This window comes from Notolepis coatsorum (assembly GCF_963971535.1).
Source record: "Notolepis coatsorum genome assembly, chromosome: 8".
Taxonomy (NCBI): domain Eukaryota; kingdom Metazoa; phylum Chordata; class Actinopteri; order Aulopiformes; family Paralepididae; genus Notolepis; species Notolepis coatsorum.
This window is the reverse complement of record NC_140172.1, coordinates 44589736-44610852: the sequence shown is the minus strand read 5'-3', so window position 1 is coordinate 44610852 and position 21117 is coordinate 44589736. Positions and strand designations below refer to the sequence as shown.

At 42.5% G+C, this 21117-nt stretch overlaps 1 protein-coding gene across 2 annotated transcripts in view; it reads left to right on the top strand.

Annotated features, from left to right (window-relative positions):
- taok1b (TAO kinase 1b) overlaps positions 1–21117 on the top strand; it is a 126339-nt gene that overhangs the window by 44581 nt on the left and 60641 nt on the right. For both annotated transcript variants that reach the window (XM_084320750.1, XM_084320751.1), the window contains 2 exons: positions 12921–13180; positions 15799–15870. In XM_084320750.1, coding sequence (XP_084176876.1) covers positions 13049–13180; positions 15799–15870 — 204 coding nt within the window. In that variant the 5' untranslated portion in view covers positions 12921–13048. The remainder of the gene's footprint in view (positions 1–12920; positions 13181–15798; positions 15871–21117) is intronic.

The following is a 21117-nucleotide window of genomic DNA, read 5'->3' as shown; positions in this document are numbered from 1 at the left end:
CATATACACACCCTACTGTGAGAAAATAATAATCACGCACAAAGGTATAATGGCTTATAGCAGACTTAATGATTTTAGAATATTTCAGATAATGAAATTAAATGTTTATCATCAACTATCTTCTTAGTCTTGTGGAGTCCGCTTTGACCGTTTACCAGGGTTAGCAGCTATCGCTAGTTAGCTTAGCATAATCCTAATGGATACCTTGGTTAGCAGCTACCGTTAGCTCATTGCTCGTGTCAATTAAATTACATGTTATTAAAGGTCCGCGCTGGTCTGTCTAATGAAATTACAACCGCAACATTATATCGCACTGTACAGCCCTGACTACACTAACGTTAGCCTATAGCTCCGCCGTCCCTTCTCGAGGAAAGCACTGCGAGTGTCTCTCGGCCGCGGGCGGCGCCATATAAACTAAATACTCGATGTTCGCGATATAGTACAGTACTACATCTCGGGTAGAACAATCCGCGATACATCGAGTATACTCGATATATCGCCCACCCCTAGGCGGAGATGGAGCAATAAATACATGTAGTGAGCAGCATATTATGCATACATGGTGACAGTAGAATCATAGTATATAAAGAAAATTGTGAAATAGAGTAATGGATGGAACTACTGCAAGCGTATGGATACAAGACAATAGATCAGGGCCGTATGCCCCGTGGGGGCAGGAGAAGTCACTCAGAAGGTTCAGCACTGCAGGCCAGACAGAAGACGGTATGAAGCTGTTCCATGGGACCGGTTGAGACAGAGACTGAGGTTAAAAGGTTCTTTATGTGCTTTCCTGCAGACGTGGGAGCAAATAGACATCCTAACTAAACTAGACAGATTAATCTAAGGGTCAGTCCCCGACCAGGTGAGATCAGGGTAGGTTGAAGGAGAGGGAGAAAAGATGGGTCTTAAGCAGGGATTTAAAAGCTTCGACAGAGCAGGCGCCCCTGACGACGTCAGGTAATTTGTTCCACAGGTAGGGAGCGCGGTAGACAAAGGCTCTGTGGCCGGCGGATTTCTTTTTAACCCTAGGAATCGATAGAAGCCCAGCATTTTGTGAGCGCAGAGCATGAGCGGGCGAGTATCGGGAGATGAGATCGGATAGATAGAGCGGTGCAAGCCCATTTAAAATTTTGTAGGTGAGGAGTAGCACTTTAAAGTCAGATCGGACTTGAATAGGAAGCCAGTGTAGGGCGGACAAAACTGGTGTGATGTGATCAAATTTTCTAGTTTTAGTTGGTACCAACATCTCTCCTAGCTCTAACCCAGGGGTGGGCAATTATTTTTCCCGGGGGGCCGAATGAGCAACTGAAAATATGTTGGGGGGCCGGGCCAAAATTCCAAACTCAATTATGCATAATATACATTTTATTTCTATATAAAAAGCAGTAAATGGCATTGTTTTGACCCCTGGTAAGAGTGTATGTTATTATTTGGCAATTAAAAGGTGAGGTTATAGCTTTCAAAAATATCATTTATTCAAATAGAATTTATTTCCAAAATGATAAACAAAATGTGAAACATTAATAACAAAGGGAATTTTGAGTTTCATATACTATTGAAACAAGGATTTTCTTAGCTTTCTAAAGACATCACATCATCTTATAGCAAAAATAAACAAGACATGTCACTGAACTGTGTAAAGAAAAGTGTCCCAGTTTTGTAGCCTTTTTTACTTTACATGCCTATATTAAACATTTTATGTTTTCAGAACTGTGCAAAAAAAAGAAAAAAAATATCAAGTGTCCCATTTCACTTGTTATATTTCCACATTTTAGTGTTCTTCAGTTCTTTTTTTTCATTCAGTGTGAGAAATCCAGTCTCTGTTGAGCTTTAACAAGTCCATCAAAGTCAGGTTGCATGTCTGAGGTGGAGATGCGAAGCACAGCTGCCAGATGTTCATCAGTGAGAGAGGATCTGTACCTGGACTTGGTAAACGTCATGACTGAGAATGTCTGTTCACATATGTAGGTGGATCCAAAGAGAACCAACATCTTCTGAGCATGTCTCCTAAGCGTATACTGTGCGTGTGAACGTTGACATGAAAAAAAAAAGTAAAAAAAAAAATAAAAAAAAATATTAAAAAAATATGTTTTTTTTTTTTTTTTTTTTTTTTTTTTTTTATTATCATGTAATCTTTCGCGGGCCGGTCAGAATCATCCCGCGGGCCGGATCCGGCCCGCGGGCCGTACAATGCCCAGGTCTGCTCTAACCGGTCACTGTCAAAATAATGTGCCTGATGTCAAACTGCCTCATTCTTTCAGTTTTTGCATGACTACGTCCTTGAGAATAACTGAAAAGTTGGATTATTTTTAGGCTATACACTGTATATCTTATGCTGATGTATGGTATTTTTGGAGTGTTACATAAAAAAATACGTATATCGAACCGAACCGAAAACCGTGAATTTTGTGAACCGTTCCACCCCTAATAATTTGTTTTATTTTACAAAATGCTGCAGCCAGGCTACTCACAAGGTCAAAAAAAATCATGTCACATCACTCCCATTCTAGTATCCCTGCACTGGCTCCCGGTACACTGTAGAATTCACTTCAAAGTCCTCACTTTCACTTTCAGAGCACTCCACGGTCAGGCCCCTATCTACATCACTGATCTCATCCATCCCTACACCAACACCCGCTCACTCGGATCTGCCGATCAGCACCTCCTGGTGGTCCCCAGGTCCAGGCTGAAAACAAGGGGTGATCGAGCCTTCGAGGTGACAGCACCAAGGCTCTGGAACGCTCTCCCCCTGGACCTGCGAACTGCCCCCTCTGAAAACTCTTTAAAAAAAAAAAAAAAACTAAAAACACATTTGTTCAGACAGGCCTTTGGTCATACATAGGCACTTTTTCTTGTCCTCACTGTTCCTATAGTTTTGTTTTAATTAGTGACTCATGATTTTATCCAAATTCTTTTATTCTACTTTTTTTTATCTGGTTTCACTGTTTTTTAACTGCTGTCTGTTGTTGTTGTCATTTATTTCTGATTTTGTTTTGTTGTGTTTTTTTATATTAAGCTGTAGTGTAAAGCACCCTGTGCATTCGTGCTGTGAAGGGTGCTATATAAATAAGTCATTCATTCATTCATTTTGAAAACCAATACCGATCATTTCCCATGACATTTTAATGCCAATATCGGCCGATAAAATTGGTAGGCCGATAATATCGGACATCCCTAATATATAAACTGTTTTATCTAATAACATAACGAGTTGAAGTGAACATAAGTCTGTTCACTTCACTCAATTACATTTTATATCGGCAAAGATTAGATTGTCAAGCAAAAAAAGAGATTTAAGAAAATATCAACACTTGGGCGCCAGTGTCGATACAAGTTTCAAGTTCAAGTTTCTTTAATAGTTGTCATACAGAAGTACAGAATACTTTTATACAAAATGCTTCTTTCTGTTACGCTCCAGAGACTGTGCTAGACAAAAGATAAGTATCAAATAATATAGTATAGCATGTAAAAATAGAAGTAAAAAATAGAAGTCACGTACGTAGACACAGTGTTCAGTATATATTACATATGTACAATGTTCAATGCAGAATAGAAGTAACTGAGTTACCATACAATATACAATATACTATGCAATATACTAATATACAATATACTATAGTGCAAAGCAGAAATGGGATGAGGTACAATTTAGGTACAATTTACAGTAAGGTGTACTGAGGTATAGGTTGTAGTGCAAATCCTTTACCAATAAATATAAAGTGTTTTTATGTGTTCTAAAGTGTGGAGAGTGGGTGCTTCAGTGTGTTGTTTGTTTAAAGTGAGTGTGTGTGTGTGTGTGTTGTGAGTGCATTTGATGGTTGTTGCATAGTGTTATTGTTCGTTGAGCAACCTGATGGCCTGGGGATAGAAGCTTCTTCTGAGTCTTTCTGTGCTTGTCATGAGACTCCGGTATCGCTTGCCTGACCGCAGCAGTTCAAAGAGGCAGTTGTTTGGGTGGCTGGAGTCCTTGATAATTCTCTTAGCCTTACCCCTGCACCGCTTGTTGTAAATGTTCTGGAGAGTGGGAAGCCCCCCTCCAATTGTGCGTTCGGCTGAACGTGCCACTCTTTGTAGTCTGCTACGGTCTTGTGCGGTGCTATTCCCAAACCAGGAGGTGATATTGCCAGTCAGGATGCTCTCTATTGTACATGAGTAGAAGTTCTTAAGGATCTTCTGACTGACTTGGAACTTCCTTAGGCGCCTGAGGAAGTAGAGGCGTTGTCGTGCCTTCTTCACAACACTGTCAATGTGTGTGGTCCATGTCAAGTCCTCGGATATGTGGGCTCCGAGGTAGGGATGCACGATATTGATTTTGACACCGATACCGATAACTTTATGCTCCTCAAGCCGATAACCGATATTTATTGTATTATATATATTTTTTTTAAATGTGTATATACCGTATATATATATATTTTTTGATCAATTTTTTTTTTTTTTTTTTAGTATTTATAAGCTCCGACGTCATCGGTACTGCTATCAGTACTTGAGAAATTATGGAGTTTTTTTTTGAGGAATTTAAACGTCGCAAACTAATCTTGTTGGCCGTTTTCTATATCTCTCCTGCCTCGGTGTCTCTGCCTGCGCGAGGAGCGGGCTGTGCTGTGCTCACACACACACTCACTCACACACACACACACACACACACACACACACACACACACACACACACACACACACACACACACACACGGGTGCTGCCGAGTGCCGAGTACAGACAGCTCTGCTCTCATCATGGCGGACAGAACGAAACGTTCAAAAGTCTGGGTCTATTTTAAGTCGATGCTGACAACGCTCGTTGCCACAAGTGCAACAAGACATTTGCCAGTAATGTATAAGCGCTGGTACTTGTCAATGTGGCTGGCGGGGCGCTAACGTTAGCTCCGAGTAGAATAATGGCTGACAATCCGGAAGTAAATAAACTAATGAGAGCTTCTGATCTGATTGGTGGTAAGAAGAAGAGGTGGGTGCAAGCGGTGGGACGTAATTGGCAGATCGACTGTCTGCCTCCGAATGTAACGTGACTACGTCACAGCCAAGAAAGCGAGCGCTGGATTTGTGAAAAACTCCCCGTTTCTAAACCACACGCTATCAGTCGTACCACAGTACTGGCAAAACGGGAGGAGGCTATAATAAAAACAAGCGCCCTTCATCCAAATCCACCCACACCGGATTTCTTTTAACCAAAAAATTTTATCGGCCCGATAATTATCGTGCATCCCTACTCCGAGGTACTTAAAACTGTTCACTCTCGTGTGGGGAGCTCCAGTAGCTCACCACGTACCGCGAGTGCTATTTCAGCGCCGTGGACAACCGCGCTCGCGCGGATCTGGGGCTGAGCGCGTTCGAATCCCGGACGGCAGCCGTGCCTTTCCCAGAGTGTCTACCCCCCCATCTGAACCCTTTCAGCCTGCTTCTGTCGGTCGAACTTGACCAAGTATGAATGAGAAGAAAAAAAAAAAAAAAAAGATAAACGCTAAAAAAAAGAACCAGGTGACTGGTCAAAGTTTAAAAAAAAAAAACTGTTCACTCTCTCAACCGGTGCCCCGTCGATGCTGAGGGGGCTGTAGTCCCTGACCCCCGACCTCCTAAAGTCCACAATCATCTCCTTTGTTTCGCTGACGTTCAGGGAGAGGCTGTTCTCCTGGGACCATCCCGCCAGGACCTTGACCTCTTCCAGGTAGGCCCTCTCGTCGTTTGCAGAGATCAGGCCCACCACTACTGTGTCGTCAGCAAATTTGATGATTGTGTTGTTGTTCCGCTGAGCCACACAGTCATGTGTGTACAGGGAGTAGAGGAGGGGACTCAGAGTCAGAACACAGCCCTGGGGGGCCCCTATGTTGAGGGTGATGGATGAGGAGGTGCAGTTGCCTGCTCTCACCACCTGGGGTCTGCCCGTCAGGAAGTCTAATAATACAATACAATATTATTGGCATGTAAATATCGCCATACTATGCTGTATCGATTTCCCTCCACCCCTAATCTTTACCATCTCCACCAATAATGAAATGAATGGTGACTGGAGTCTGCTTTCTGCGAGTTTAAATTTTTTTGGGAGACTCACAAATGTGGATGCTGAGCCTACTGACTGAGTGCGAGATGGGCCTGGCCCAGAGGATATGTGTAACAAGAGAGGCACTCTGTGTAAACTATCCAAAGTAAAACAATGAATGAACACAGACAAAACTGAACTGTATGTTGATCTTGTTGGGTAGTAAGCTTAACACTCTGGTCATCATGGTGGTGACGCAAAATCGCAAATACAAATATTCATATATATATTTTTATTTACCAATAATTCTATTTTAAACCAAGAAATTGGTTATTGTCCTATTCTTACCACTTTCTGTCTTTACTTGATTCTTTCTGCTGCATGTTGGTAATCCAGGCTGTTTACTGTACCAAACCTCCAGTGTGTTTTAGTCTGTCCATTTATTAATAAATCTGTGAGATGTAGGGGTGTAATGGATCGTAGTTGATTCGTGATCCGTACAGGTCACCCCCACCCCCTGTTTGGCATTCATGTGAACCGTGGATTAATTGTGGATTAATATTTTCAAGCATTGTTTAAGTCTGCACTGTCTGCTCTGTTTGGGCACATTACAGATTTAGTTTAGTCTATAATAGAGATGGATTAAACGGAACATGCATACATGTGCGAGAATGGCGCACCATGAGGCAGCCGCATAATGTAAGTGTCAATAATATATTTAACGTTGTGGCTGGATAACGGCCCATTACCAGCACGAGAGATTAGGGAAGGCAAAAGCAACTCATTATCTCCACAGCATACACAAAACAATCTCTGCATTTAGATATTGACGGGGCAAAATCACAATCAAAGCCTTGATGCTGTTATTTATAACAAACCATATGCAGCCCAATGCAGTCGCGTGTAGTTGTTATTTCAGTGCAAAATGTGGATTATTTCCTTTTTTAATTTTAATTTTGTTTACCTTTTATTTACCCAGGGTAGGTTCTCTGAGCACGGATGTTTTTTTTCAGTAACGCCCTGCTTCACATTCACACAGTTCCATTCACACCTGGGAGCTGCCCAGTACAACCACAGTCTGACACCGTTGGCCACTGAGCAACTCCACTGGAGAAGTTGGGGGTTGAAGTGCCTTGCTCAAGGGTACTTTAGTGGTTGGTGTTAAGGGTATGGGAGAGAGTTATTAATTCACTTCCCCAGCCCAGATTTTTCCTGCTGGTCCGGACCCTTTCATAGTCACTTCAGCAACAAGGTAGTTTCCAAACGTTAACACAAGACGGAATTGTCAAAGAATGATCCAACACGTCCACTATAGGCTACACGACTAGGCCTACACAGAGAGGGATGGACCTTTTATGATGAGAGAAAAACGAATATCCGATCCGTGACTCAAAACTGATCCGAATCGTGGGTTTTGTGGTCCGTTGCACCCCTAGTGAAATAAGAGGCCTAATGTAGGGGCTGGATGTCAGCTGGACTGAGCCCTTACGTTAAATCATTTTCTTCCATCCCATATCTCACTCACATCCTTCCTCCCTTATCTACAGATCTACAGTCTCTCTGTCTCCCCCCCTCTCTGTCACCCATATGGCTTCTTGATGATTCTGCAGATAAAGGAAATCAATACACACTACATTAGGGCAGCATCTTTTTCTACAGCAGTGTGGTCATAATTGTATCATGCATAGAGGCCTATATAGAGGATGACAAATTAACAGCCAGGGTGGAAAGTAACTAAGTACTTGTTCCCAAGTACAAGTGTAAGGAGCTTGTACTTTACTCAAGTATATTTATTTGAGGGAACAGTCACCTTAAGTACACTGCTACTATCAACATTCACATTAAGTACACTACTACTAATGCAGGGAACAGTCACGTTAAGTACACTACTACTAATTTAGGGGACAGTCACATTAACACTTTGAGTGCCAGCGACGAGATTTATCGTTAGTTCATGCCAACCGTTGAGTGCCAGCGACGATAAATCTTGCTTTTTTTTGAATCTATATTGATCGACTGTCTGCCTCCGAATGTAACGTGACTACGTCACAGCCAAGAAAGCGAGCGCTGGATTTGTGAAAAACTCCCCGTTTCTAAACCACACGCTATCAGTCGTACCACAGTACTGGCAAAACGGGAGGAGGCTATAATAAAAACAAGCGCCCTTCATCCAAATCCACCCACACCGGATTTCTTTTAACCAAAAAATTTTATCGGCCCGATAATTATCGTGCATCCCTACTCCGAGGTACTTAAAACTGTTCACTCTCGTGTGGGGAGCTCCAGTAGCTCACCACGTACCGCGAGTGCTATTTCAGCGCCGTGGACAACCGCGCTCGCTGAATTCATATTTCATCAATCTAGTCTCACGTTAGTGCTGGGAGGGGGGGGGGGGGGGGAATCCAGCTTCCTCATTTTACTTCTCGGGCAAGCCACCCGAGGGGATCCAAGTCATTGCCGAGCCGCAAAACGACGTGGAATACATATTTCCAGTACCCAGCGCTGGATCAATAAACGCAATCGATATTTGGAATGGCGATCAGGAATTGGAATACTCTTTTTGGAGAACATCTGATCTGAGGTAAGGAATCTATTTGACCAGTCTTAGGATAATCAGAACTTTTTTCACAGATATCAGCATGTCCCATATGTGTGTGTGTGCGATCAGGAAATAAGAGAGTTGATTTTTCAGCCCGCTTGTATAGCGTGCATCAGGGTTTCCGTTAGAAAAAATTGTTGCCGGCCTCAGTGTCCGGTAGATTTCAATCTACCGGTCAAATGAGAGAAATTCCGGTCTAGAGTTTATTGAGCTTAAAAACAATTGATAGGCAAAAGAATGACAACAAAACAAAAGAATGACATCCTCAAGGCATGTAGATTTATAATATTTTAACTTAAAACTAGGCTACTTTTGCGTATACAGTCATTATATTCCAAATAAAATAAGTCCAGAGACTCCGTGCTGCTGCTGACTTTAAATAAAATAGGTGTCTGTGGGCAGTCGGCCCGACATTAATAAACAGCAGTCTGTTATAATCACATTTTTATGAGCTAACGAATTCCGTTATATTGGACATTTGTATTAATTATATCAAGCGAAGAACTGAGAAATTTGGCAGAGAGAGACGGCAACATTATCGTGGGTTTGCGTGATGAATCTCCACCTCCCAACGACTTATTTGCGAGAGTATGCCACTGCAGATTCAGCTGTTTTCAGGCCGTATCTAGGGACCGCTCAGCAGCGCCCCCCACCCAACAGCTGAATTGCCAATGGCTGAATTGGAGTACTGCACTGTGCCGGCACTGCTGGTGTGCAGCTGTGGCTCTGCAGCTGCACATGCACTCGCAAACCCAGCACTAAGCTCTCGCTGACAATGTCGTTGTCATTATTAGAAGCAACGATGAAACAAATGTAATGATTGTTTCGTTCATTGCATAGGCTATTTAATTTTTGCCAAAATAATCAAATTGTGCTTAGAGGGAATTATTTTCACCGGACATTATGACCGGAGAGATTAAATATGTCGGACTTCAAACAGATTTTGCCGGTCAAATACCGGTAATTACCGGCTAACGGAAATGCTGGCGTGCATAAGTACACAATCTATCGATAATCTAGCGTTTATTTGAAAACGATTCATAAATAGGCCGAAAAATGACTTTTTTTTGTGTATTCCAGAATATTCCAGTAAAGGGCGTTTATCACAGAATCTTTATATTTTCCTGAAACTTTCAGAAAATGGTATAAAACGCAAATGAACCGATTAAAAAAAAAAAAAAAAAAAAAAAAAACAATCCGTTTTGACAATGTTGACTGCAAACAAGTCATTGATAAGCGACGGCCAGATTAGACACATAGCCATAATTTAAGACAGTTTATATGCGTTTGCAAATATGAGAGCTCTGACTATCATTGAAGTGGGTGGTGGCATTCAACGGGGGTAAGGCGCACCGCATGGCTGGCAATCAAAGTGTTAAGTACAAGTACACTACTACTAATGCAGGGGAGAGTCACGTTAAGTACACTGCTACTAAATGCAGGGAACAGTCACGTTAAGTACACTACTACTAATGCAGTGAACAGTCACGTTAAGTACACTACTAATGCAGGGGAGAGTCACGTTAAGTACACTGCTACTAAATGCAGGGAACAGTCACGTTAAGTACACTACTACTAATGCAGTGAACAGTCACGTTAAGTACACTACTAATGCAGGGAACAGTCACGTTTAGGGGTGCACCGATGTATCGGTCGGGTATCGGTATCGGCCGATAAGTGCCTTGTTGACTGCAATCGGCCTATCGGCCGATAAGCTTCAATGTGCCAATGGCAGTAGCCGATAAATATCCATCAATTTGTGTCGCGTCAAAAGGCAAAAAAAAGTTCAGTTGCGTCACAACCTGCACAACGCCGCCCCCGGCCCACACACACACAAGCTACTGCATCAAAGTTACTACTTATGATTAACAAATGCATTAGTTTTGTGGCATTAACGTTATATAGTTAGTGTTACACGTTCAATAACATCAGCATATTATTTACCCGAACGTAGCAAGCATTACTCGTTCATACTAGCTCAGTTCCTTCCGTTGCTCATAGAGCCCTGAGTTTTACCCATTCTGCAATCTGGTAATAAAGTTTTCAATCAGACACATGTATAGAAAGGCTTTGTTTTATTATAACATTCGTTGCAGTAAAATCATTATGCCTCGTTTTGTCATCCTGCGGAGCTAAAAGCTAAACATCGGCCACGCCGCCGCGGGTATCTAACCTTGTTGTTGTTGTAGAAAACCTCTCGTCAAAATCAATGGCGGACAAAAGCGGAAGTAAAAAATGTATACGCGCTTGCCGATTGGTGGTAACAGCAGAGGCGGGTGCAAGCGGTGTGTGACGTAATTGGCAGAATCGACTGTCAATCAAAATTTCATTGGTTGAGAGCTCTGGTTGAGACAATAGTATCCAGCTGCAGCCCGGTAGACCATACTGGGAGAACTAGTATCTAGCTGCAGCCCGGCAGACCATACTGGGAGAGAGATAGTGCTATTTCTTGATGTTTCCTTTTTTTAAGTAAGTAAAGAGGCCTATGTTCATATCGGTGAGCACAATTTCTAACACAAATATACAGTAGTTTCATAAAAAATATATATATATTACAAAAAAATTAAATATTACAAAAAAATATATATATAAAAAAAAAATTGCCACAAATATCGGTATCGGTATCGGCCGATTGTGTTAGTTGAACAATCGGTATCGATATCGGTGGCAAATTTTCATATTGATGCATCCCTAGTCACGCTAAGTACACTACTACTAATGCAGGGAACAGTCACGTTAAGTACACTACTACTAATGCAGGGAACAGTCACGTTAAGTACACTGCTACTAATGCAGGGAACAGTCATGTTAAGTGCACTACTAATGCAGAAAACAGTCACGCTAAGTACACTACTAAAGCAGAGAACAGTCACGTTAAGTACACTACTACTAATGCAGGGGAGAGTCACGTTAAGTACACTGCTACTTATGCAGGGGAGTGAGGGGACAGTCACATTAAGTACACTCACTGCTACTAATCCAGGGGAGTGAGGGGACAGTCACATTAAGTACACTGCTACTAATGCAGGGGAGTGAGGGGACAGTCACATTAAGTACACTGCTACTAATGCAGGGGAGTGAGGTGACAGTCACATTAAGTACACACCAGCGTAAATAAGATTAACTTCTTACAATGCTGTATACAAGTGCAGCATTGCACATTCTTTATAAAAACACATCTTTTATTTCTGCACTTTTCATTTAGAAGACTTCATTTATTTTCACAATCCTATTGACTATAGTATACTATTACCAGCTGATTTCTCATCAAGAAGACCATTGGCCACTTGATGGTATAACAATGGACGGATGGGCTATAGGCTGTTGATCGGTCCACCTAGGCCTAGAGACCTGCAGTAATGCCTACGGTGTTGATCTGAGCTGCTGCTTTTTTTTCTGATGAGTCATATGGAGGGACTATCTCTTCGATTAGCATGTATAGTCAGGTCTCCAGAGTGATGGTGCTTGCGGTTGGTGCTTGTCAAGGGAACATTTCAGATTTTACCACCAGGAAGTTGCACTCTAATGGCCACCCAAGCCGCAAATATAAGTGGTAACCTCGAGATAGTTCCATGATATCTGCGTTTACAAGTTGTGACATGAACTGTCTGACCTTTCAACTTTACTCTGCACATGCGTATCCAGACATCATCGTAAATGTGATACATTACTGACATACTGGGATTCCTAAATGTTTATCAAACCACCTGCATCAAGAAAGACATTTAGAAAGATTTGTCTCAATCTGCTGCCTTTGATCTGATTGTTTCTGATTTTCTGAGCTAGCACTTATCACCTCCTATCAAGAGTCACGACTTGGTCACGTGATGTCTGTTACTTGACAAGGACAGCCTGAATGCAGCATCGCTGAGACTGACCCAGATCTGCCCTGTGTTTGGGGGGCATTTTATTCCAAGACATGAACATGTATAGGTCCCATGTCAAGACTGTCAAAAATCTGTTGTTCAATACGGCAAACAATGCAGTGCTCAGTAAACAGCTTTGTTTTATTTAGATGAGTTATGTAGTATGGATACGTTTTTAACACATAGAGAATTGAAAATTGTACCTGAAAATCTAAATTCATATTGAACCTGAACATTTGTGTAACGGTACACCACTAGTAAAATACCATCTTTTTATTACTTGTTAAGTCTCACTAATGCACCTTCAGCAAAGCCAAGGGAGGCTAGTAACTCAACATGGGATGGCTGTTAACCCTTTCTACACCAAGCCGACCTGTTTACACTAGCTAGATATTCTGAAAAGGCATGTTTGTCTTCACTGACCACTGACCCATGCCCTCTCCTACTCTCTCCCTCTCTCTAGGTGACCATGCCCGGTCCACGAGGCCCCACTATTTCTGCAGATGAGCCATCCGCTGCTCTGGCATAGCCCAGAACTCAGATAGTCCCGCCCCCCCCTCCCGTGGGTGCTAAGGGACTACATAGGCCAGGATGCCTACCTCTGTACGGGCAGGCAGCCTGAAGGATCCAGAGGTGGCCGACCTCTTCTTCAAAGAAGACCCTGAGAAACTCTTCTCTGACCTCCGAGAGATTGGACATGGCAGCTTCGGCGCCGTCTACTTTGTACGTATGGGCTACATACTGGCAGAGACTGTGATGAGGAGATGGAGCTCTGCGGTAGTCTTGGCAACGTGGGATTCGTTACACTAAAGATAGCATTAGCAATGAATCTACTAGCTACAAAACAAACATATTTAGAGAAAATAAGTAAATATGTTTTTATATTGAGTAAAATAAAGCATTTCTGCATTTCGAGGTGGAATGTGAGTTTTAAAGATTTTCTTTAAATTAATAACGATCCCTGCTAAAAGGCTGGGAATTGTGCAGTGAGTGATTGCCATGGTAACTATGGAATCCGTGGCAGAAACCACTGGATGGCACATGCATAGAAAGTGGTCTAATTGAAAAATATGGTATTTTTCTATCATAACATTTAAATATTTGACCGAATTACAAAAACAATGAAATGTATGATGGATTCTTGGACACAGATGACTTCCCATGCAAAGAGATGGGGGCCAGAACACGCACCAAAACAATGAAGAATGCGTACACCACTCCTGAGCAGTGTTCATTTTTATTTTAGTCTTAGTCATGTGTCAAATGCTCTTTTTCGTTTTCATCACATTTAGTCACCTTTATCTATTTTTTGTTTAGTCAAGTTTTAATCAACTACAGGTCTGAGCATTTTAGTCTTAGTCTTTTTCATTTAGTCTCGATTTAGTCTTTTTTGTTTAGTCTCGCCACTCAGTTACAACATCGTAAGTTGGCGTGAGCTTTTTCTAAACAAAAACAAGCTAATGTTAGTGCTAGCTGGTTAGACTAAATGTAAGTTATTTAATGTATTCTATGTTATTATTGATGTTGACGTTATTAGGTGGAGTTGCGCGCCCTCTTGGGGTTTTGTTTTGGGGAAGAGTGGGGCGCGCGCCTGTGACAGGTCCGTTGTGTTGTGGAGTGGGAAGAGGAAGAAAGTGAATAAAACCGTTATGTTGATGATCAGATATCAATTCTCCCGTGATTTTATTTTACTATAGTTTGAAAGTATGGCTGACTATTCCTCGGTTACATTAGTGGCAGCGGTGGGATTGTTTCCTGCATTAGTATCCAGCGTGAGAAGTAAAGGGAATGCGAGAATGAATTAGAGATGATTTGACAGCTAGCTAATGCTAACAGTAACGTAGCAGTTCGTTTCAAAGTATAGTTAGACAGCATTTGCCGTTGGACAGTAAGAAGTGGAAACGGTTCTTGACTTGAGTTTGGTGATCAACATAGCGGTTTTATTCAGCTTCTTCCTCTTTCCACTCCACAACACAACAATGGACCTGTCAAAGGGTTCACACATTTCTCCCTGGGCTGAGCGGGCTCCCCTTCTTCTCTTCGTCTTTCACTTTCAACAATACATTCTTCCAAGTCCAAGCCCACTGCATACAAGACCACTGAGACCCTGTCGCCTCCCGCCATTGTTCCATTAAACCCCTGTCCTGTGCAGTTACTGCTATCTAGAATGCTGGCTAAGAACAAATGACGCGGGTGAGGAAATTAATCAAAGCGCTTGCGCTGCACACATAGTAAACGAAAATGCAGCTCTAATAATAACCCGAATTATTCTAAAAGTTATTCATTTGTCTCGTCTTAAAATGAAGAGAGATTTTGGCAATATTTTATTTTGTAAACTACATTTTGTGTCGTCGTCGTTTGTAGTCAACGACATTGCATGAATTATTTAGTCACGTTAGTGTCACATGATCTACATTAACGTGACGTCTCGTCGTCAGGGGAAAAAGCTTCGTTGATGACCATTTAGTAATCATTTTCGTTGACTAAATTAACACTGTCAACGTTAACTAAATTAACTCCTGAGCAAACTTCTGGATTTATAAAAAACAAACTATCAGAATGTGCTTACCTCTAAGCAAGTTCTGACCCATGCGTAGTGCGTACATTGGGCATAGTTTATATTAGTTCTACTGTATATCCATAAATAAAATCAATCAATCATAGTTCATAGATTCGAAAACACAGGGCGTGATGTTAAACTGTCGTTTGTGCCAATAGTTGGTGAGCACTTACACGTCATTGAGCTTTGCACCTGTTCCATGTAATGCCATGTGCGTGGGTTGGTATGAAAAACGCATGTGATTCCAATGTGTAATGATGCACAATGACTGGCTGCTTTATTGGTACTACTGTTGGATGATGTGGAGGATGAAGGAGTTGGGCGAGTCTTCAGGGACCAGCAAGACCTACTGGCCAATGACGACAAGACAAGATGCGTGCGCATGTGCGCAAAGTTTTGAGTTCATCATGATTTATAATGGGGAACTGGCGTGGGACTTGTGTGCGTACCTTTTTAGAACCCGAGGACGTCCACAAACATTGGCATGAGAATCCTAAGTAAGGTTTTTATTTATAAATGAGGCCCCTGGTCTTGTTACTCTTAGTCCCCGTTATCAAGATGGTGACTTCTCTTTAGACTTGGATACCCTATTCTCAAACGCTGATGGCTGAAGGGTAGAAACCCAAGTATGCGTGCACTTGCAAATACACATCCACATATATAAGATAGATGGATACAGACATATTACTATTATAGAGATTAGATTTGTGAAGGATGGAGTGCATTTAGGTTAGCTGAAGTGTGTGTGTGTGTGTATAATGCCATTGTATGTGCTTCCCAGGCACGCGATGTGCGCACCAATGAGGTGGTGGCCATTAAGAAGATGTCTTACAGTGGGAAGCAGTCCAACGAGGTAAGTCACCACAGCTCACTCTCCATAGTGTGGAAGCAGATTACTACTATATTGTCAATGTACACAAGGCAATTGAAATTGTCTTTTTGCATATCCCTCCTAGATACACACATACACATATACCCTACTCATATGTATTTCATCATAGAGGGCCCTGAAGAAATGTGGGGGTGTAGTGCCTTGCTCAAGGGCATTTAGGCAGAAATGGTTGGCACTGTAGATGTAATACTAAACTCCCCTCAGTCGCCAGCTCAGAGCTGGAATACGCCCTCCTGTCTGTCTTGTCATGACCTGCCATCAACACAGCTCATTGGCCAAGGTTGTCATTTAATGATGATCACCTGTAACTTGATTACAATCACCTGTTGTTCCCCTACCAAGATGTCCACGGCGATGTTAATATGAAATCGTTTTTGGCCTATCAGGTTTCTGAGTAACGCATTCACGTCGGTCTATAGATGGCACACGTATAACTCTCATCCCACAGAACTCATAGCAATCAATATATTTCTACCCCAGAATATAATCAGTTATATTCTAATGGTTTTACTTTGAACTCATGAACTGTAATGTGTGCCCTTCCTGATGACTTGTCGTAAAGAACTTGTAAGTCGCTTTGGATGAAAGTGTCGGCTAAATGACTAAATGTAATGAAACTTATGAAATGTACTTAATTTTGAACTTGTGTTCAAGTTCATAGATCTGTTGAACCACCTAGTGGAGAGAGAGTTGTTTGTCAAATAAAATAAAGAAATAAACAACAACAATTAAACCATTCAGTTTGCCACCCATTGGCTTGATGACACATACAGTATGTACATATAGTAAGTACAGTAGACTACAATACCGGCATTTTTCAAAAGCCTGGAAATCCTTAAAACCTCTTAGCTTGCATGGGCCCGTGTATGGATCGTCATGCCTGTATGCGTGACAATCATGTAATATACCGGTCGAAACTTGAATTTGCCGCCTTTCAAATGCCACCTTACTCGACCAATTCCGTGCCTCGTTTTTCTAGTTACATGACGATATGTCAGGCAAGTGTCTTTTTACAGGCCGCATGTCAAATGACCACGTCGGACTGTATACGCTCGAGAACTGACCAATCACCGCTGATGGCGAAAATGATTGTGGTCAGCATTGTAGCCCACGAGTGTCCGCTTCCAACGATACCCCACATGGGGATTGGAATAGAGGAAGTAGGTGAAAGTTGACGAGTGAAAATGAGTTGTGACTCAGTCTTCAGAACGCACAGAGGTGGATAGTCACAGAGGTTTTTGAAGTTTTCTTTTTTTGATACACTGTTTACTAAAACAAGAAGCACTCATTTTTGAACAGATTTTTTTATCAAATTTGGACCTGTACTACATAAGACTTCAGGCTATGGAACCGCAGTGTTTTCCAGCTCATACCTGAATGCTAGAATAATGGACTCTGGAATCTGGCAACCACTAAAGAGAAATGTGAGTACACAAGTTCAAGTTCAAACCTCTGTTACTCTATTTCAATAGCACTAGTGATTATCCTTTTTTGCATTAGTAACTCCAGAATGTTATCTTTCAAAAGAGACCAGGCTCATTCATGCATGTGCTATAAGTATAAAGTATAAAGCTAAGCTTTGCTAAAGTAAAATAAATTGCCACTTTTCTGCCCACCTGTTAAGAGACTAAAGGTGCTCCCATAGTCGAGCGGACTGTACACGGACTGGACTCTGCGGAGGTCCACTGGACTCTTTGAGCTTTCATAGTCGAGCGGATCTCCGCGGACCAATTTCCTACATGTCTCGCGCCAGTTTACACCAGTTTACACCTCGCGCCAGTTTGTGTGACACCAAGTGGGCGCCGCGGACGTCCGCGCGTCAGAAAATAAGAGCTTCGCACTTGGACTCTGCGTTGGGTCCGCTTTGAGTACCCTTTGGGTCAGCTTTGAGCCCGCGGGAGTCTGCTCCGTGTACAGTCCGCTCGACTATGGGAGCACCTTAATACAAAGCTGACAGTGGGCTTTGGGCCCTTTTTTGGCTGACAGAAACTCTCACGTAAAATCAAACATTCCCTGCAAACATAAATATACAGTGATTTTCTTGAACTATTGATGTATGAGCACCTTTATCATTTTGAAAAGTAATTTTGATATTTACAAATATTTTCTTTTACCTAATTAAATTTACAGTTGAAATTAATAAAAACTTGCGTTTCTCCAGTGTGATCTAGTGATAGTTAATGGGTGTGAATGAGACTGACTATGAGTTGCCAGACTGTGAATGAATGAATGAATGAAAACTTTATTTAACAGATTGCAGAATGGGTACAATACAGTACGGCTCAATACATACAATTGTTAAGGGGATGCAGACCTGAGAAAGACGTTTGTCTTGTTTCCATCAGGGTCCCCCATTTTCAATTCATATAGACATTTATGACATACACAACATACATGACATTTATGGCATAGGGACATATAGGTATTTAGTACTGATACATTTGTGACATAGGCGGTATTCAAATATACAGTACTGTTACCCCTAGATCCTGACAGAGTATATACATATGATGGGGAGGGGACTGTACATTAGGAGGGGGTGGGTGGGTGGGAGGGAAATATACATACGGCGGGGAGGGAATATATACATGCGGTGGGGAGGAGACTGTCTATTAGGAGGTGGTGGGGGTTTTGGGCATTTACGGTGGCCAGTTTCGAATTGCAGCCTCCCGTAGGTGCTCTTTAAGGGCGGTTTTGAATGTGGGCAGGGATTCACATTCCTTTACAGCTTTGGGTAGGGCATTCCACATTGTTGTGGCATAATTGCGAAACGTGTTTAGTCCCTTGTTTGAGCCGAATCTGGGTTTAACATGATTTGTTGAGCTTCCTCTGGTGTAGTGGTTGTGGTATTCACTGACCTTTGGGAAGTATTTTGACATGTACATGGGCACCCCGGTCGTATAGTGTATCTTGTAGACCAGGCCCATTGCAAGTTGCTGTACTCTGTCGTCTACTCTAAGCCATCCTAGGTTGGCAAAGTGGGCAGGGGTGAGGTGGGTTCTGGGGTTCAGGTCAAGTAGTAGTCTGACCAGTTTGTTTTGTGATGTTTGTAATTTTGTTTTAAGCGCCTTTGAGGTGCTTTGGTACCATGAGGTGCACGCATAGTCATAGTACCCTTGAATGAGTGCTCCTGCCAGAGTCTTCAGGGTATTCTTGTTTACCAGAGAGGAGATCCGGTACAAGAATCTAGTTCGTTGGTTGACTTTTTTTATTACATTGGATGCCATTTTGTCACAGGAAAGATTTGCCTCTAGGATGGAACCCAGGTAGGTAATTTCGTCTTTCCTTGTGACAATATTGTCACCCACTGTAACTGAGAATCCGTCGGTCTTGCTGAGTTTGTTATTTGAACCGAAGAGAATGGACTCTGTTTTGCCCATGTGTAATGATAGTTTGTTATCAGCGAGCCATATGCAGATTTTGCCTAGTTCCGTGCTGAGGGTTTTTTCAACCTGCAATTTGTTCTTGTCAGAGACCAGCAGGGCTGAGTCGTCCGCAAACAGGAACAAGTTGCAGTCACAGGCTGACGACATGTCATTTGCATAAATTAGGAATAGTAGCGGTCCTAGTATGCTTCCTTGTGGAACACCACAGCTCACTGTGAGGGGGGGGGATAGAGTACCGTTTACCTCTACCATCTGTTCTCTCCCCTCCAGGTAGGATTGCATCCAGCTCACTGATAGGCTATCAAAACCAATTGCTTTTAGCTTGTCCATTAGAATGGAGTGATTGACAGTGTCGAAGGCCTTTTGTAGGTCCAGCATGACCATGCCGCAGTATTTGCCAGCGTCCACCTCTTGTTTGATGTGGTCGTTCAAATAGAGGAGGCATGTGTCAGTGGAGTGGGACGTTCTGAAGCCAGATTGGAATTCGTAGATTAGGTTTTTTTCCGCCAGGTACTTTTCGACCTGTTCGTAGACTATTTTCTCCATGACTTTCGAGATGGAGGTAAGAATAGAAACAGGGCGGTAGTTGCCTGGGTCTAATTTGCTGCCCTTTTTGTGTAGAGGGGTCACTCTCGCAATTTTGAAGTCCTTGGGGACGTGCCCCTGTCTTATAGAGAGGTTTATTATGTGTGTGATGACTGGGGTGATGGCGGCTGCTGCGTCTCTGAGGAATTTGGAGGGGATGTTGTCATGGCCAGTGGCCTTGTTAGGTTGGAGGGCGCTCAATTTTTTGAGTACCTCATCGGTTGTTACCATTTCAAGTTTGAAGTCGTCTTTGTGGACCCCTAGGTTTTTGTAGTATGCTACTATGTGTTCTACCCCATAATGCCCTGAGTGGGAGGGTAGTTTGTTTACCAGTGTTGTGGCTATGTTTGTGAAGAAGATGTTTAAGTAATTGGCTACATCCAGCTTGTCTGTGATGAGCGTGTTGTCCGTCTTTATGTTTATGTTTGAGAATCTGGTTTTAAGTTTTTTACTGCAGCCTAGTTGATTATTGAGTAATTTCCAAAGTTCGCGGGGTTTGTTTTTGTTTTCCTCAGTTTTGTCGTTGATGAAATTTTTTTTTGCGGTTCTGATCATGGTGTTTACGTCATTTCTTAGTCTGTTTCTTTGGATTTTTAGTTCAACCACGTGGGCTTGGAGTTCAAGTGTGTGTGCTAAGCTGTAACTGGTTTAGCATCCACTTCATATATAACACATACCAGGGATTCCGTTAGCCGGTAAATACCTACTAGGCTGTCCGCCTGTAGCTGTTCCGCAACCGTTCCTACTTCCGGGGTAGGCCTGATTGGCCCCAACAGGCACGTGACCCGCCGCGGCCACGCCCCGCGGCAGCCCCAGGAGCAAGCGCGCTACTGCTGGAGTTCGCTTCGCCTTTCACATCGCTGCCGTTGGCGAAAGCAGACAAATGAATGACTAATTCGGTCAAATTATGTCTGCGGGGTACAGTAAACGTTTCTCCCGGTACATTCTGAAGAGCACACCGCTGTATGTTGGAGAACCAGCGGTCTTCCTCACTCGAGTGAGACTAAAGCCGTGCACAGCTCAGCCCTGTGAGACGCTTATGTCTGCGGGGTACAGTAAACGTTTCTCCCGGTACATTCTGAAGAGCGCTGTATGTTGGAGAACCAGCGGTCTTCCTCACTCGAGTCAGACTAAAGCCGTGCACTGCACAGTCTCTAACAGTGTAACAGTAAGAAGCATTTTGGATAAAAGTATTCTGTACTTCTGTATGACAACAATGTATGCCTTTCAAATGTTA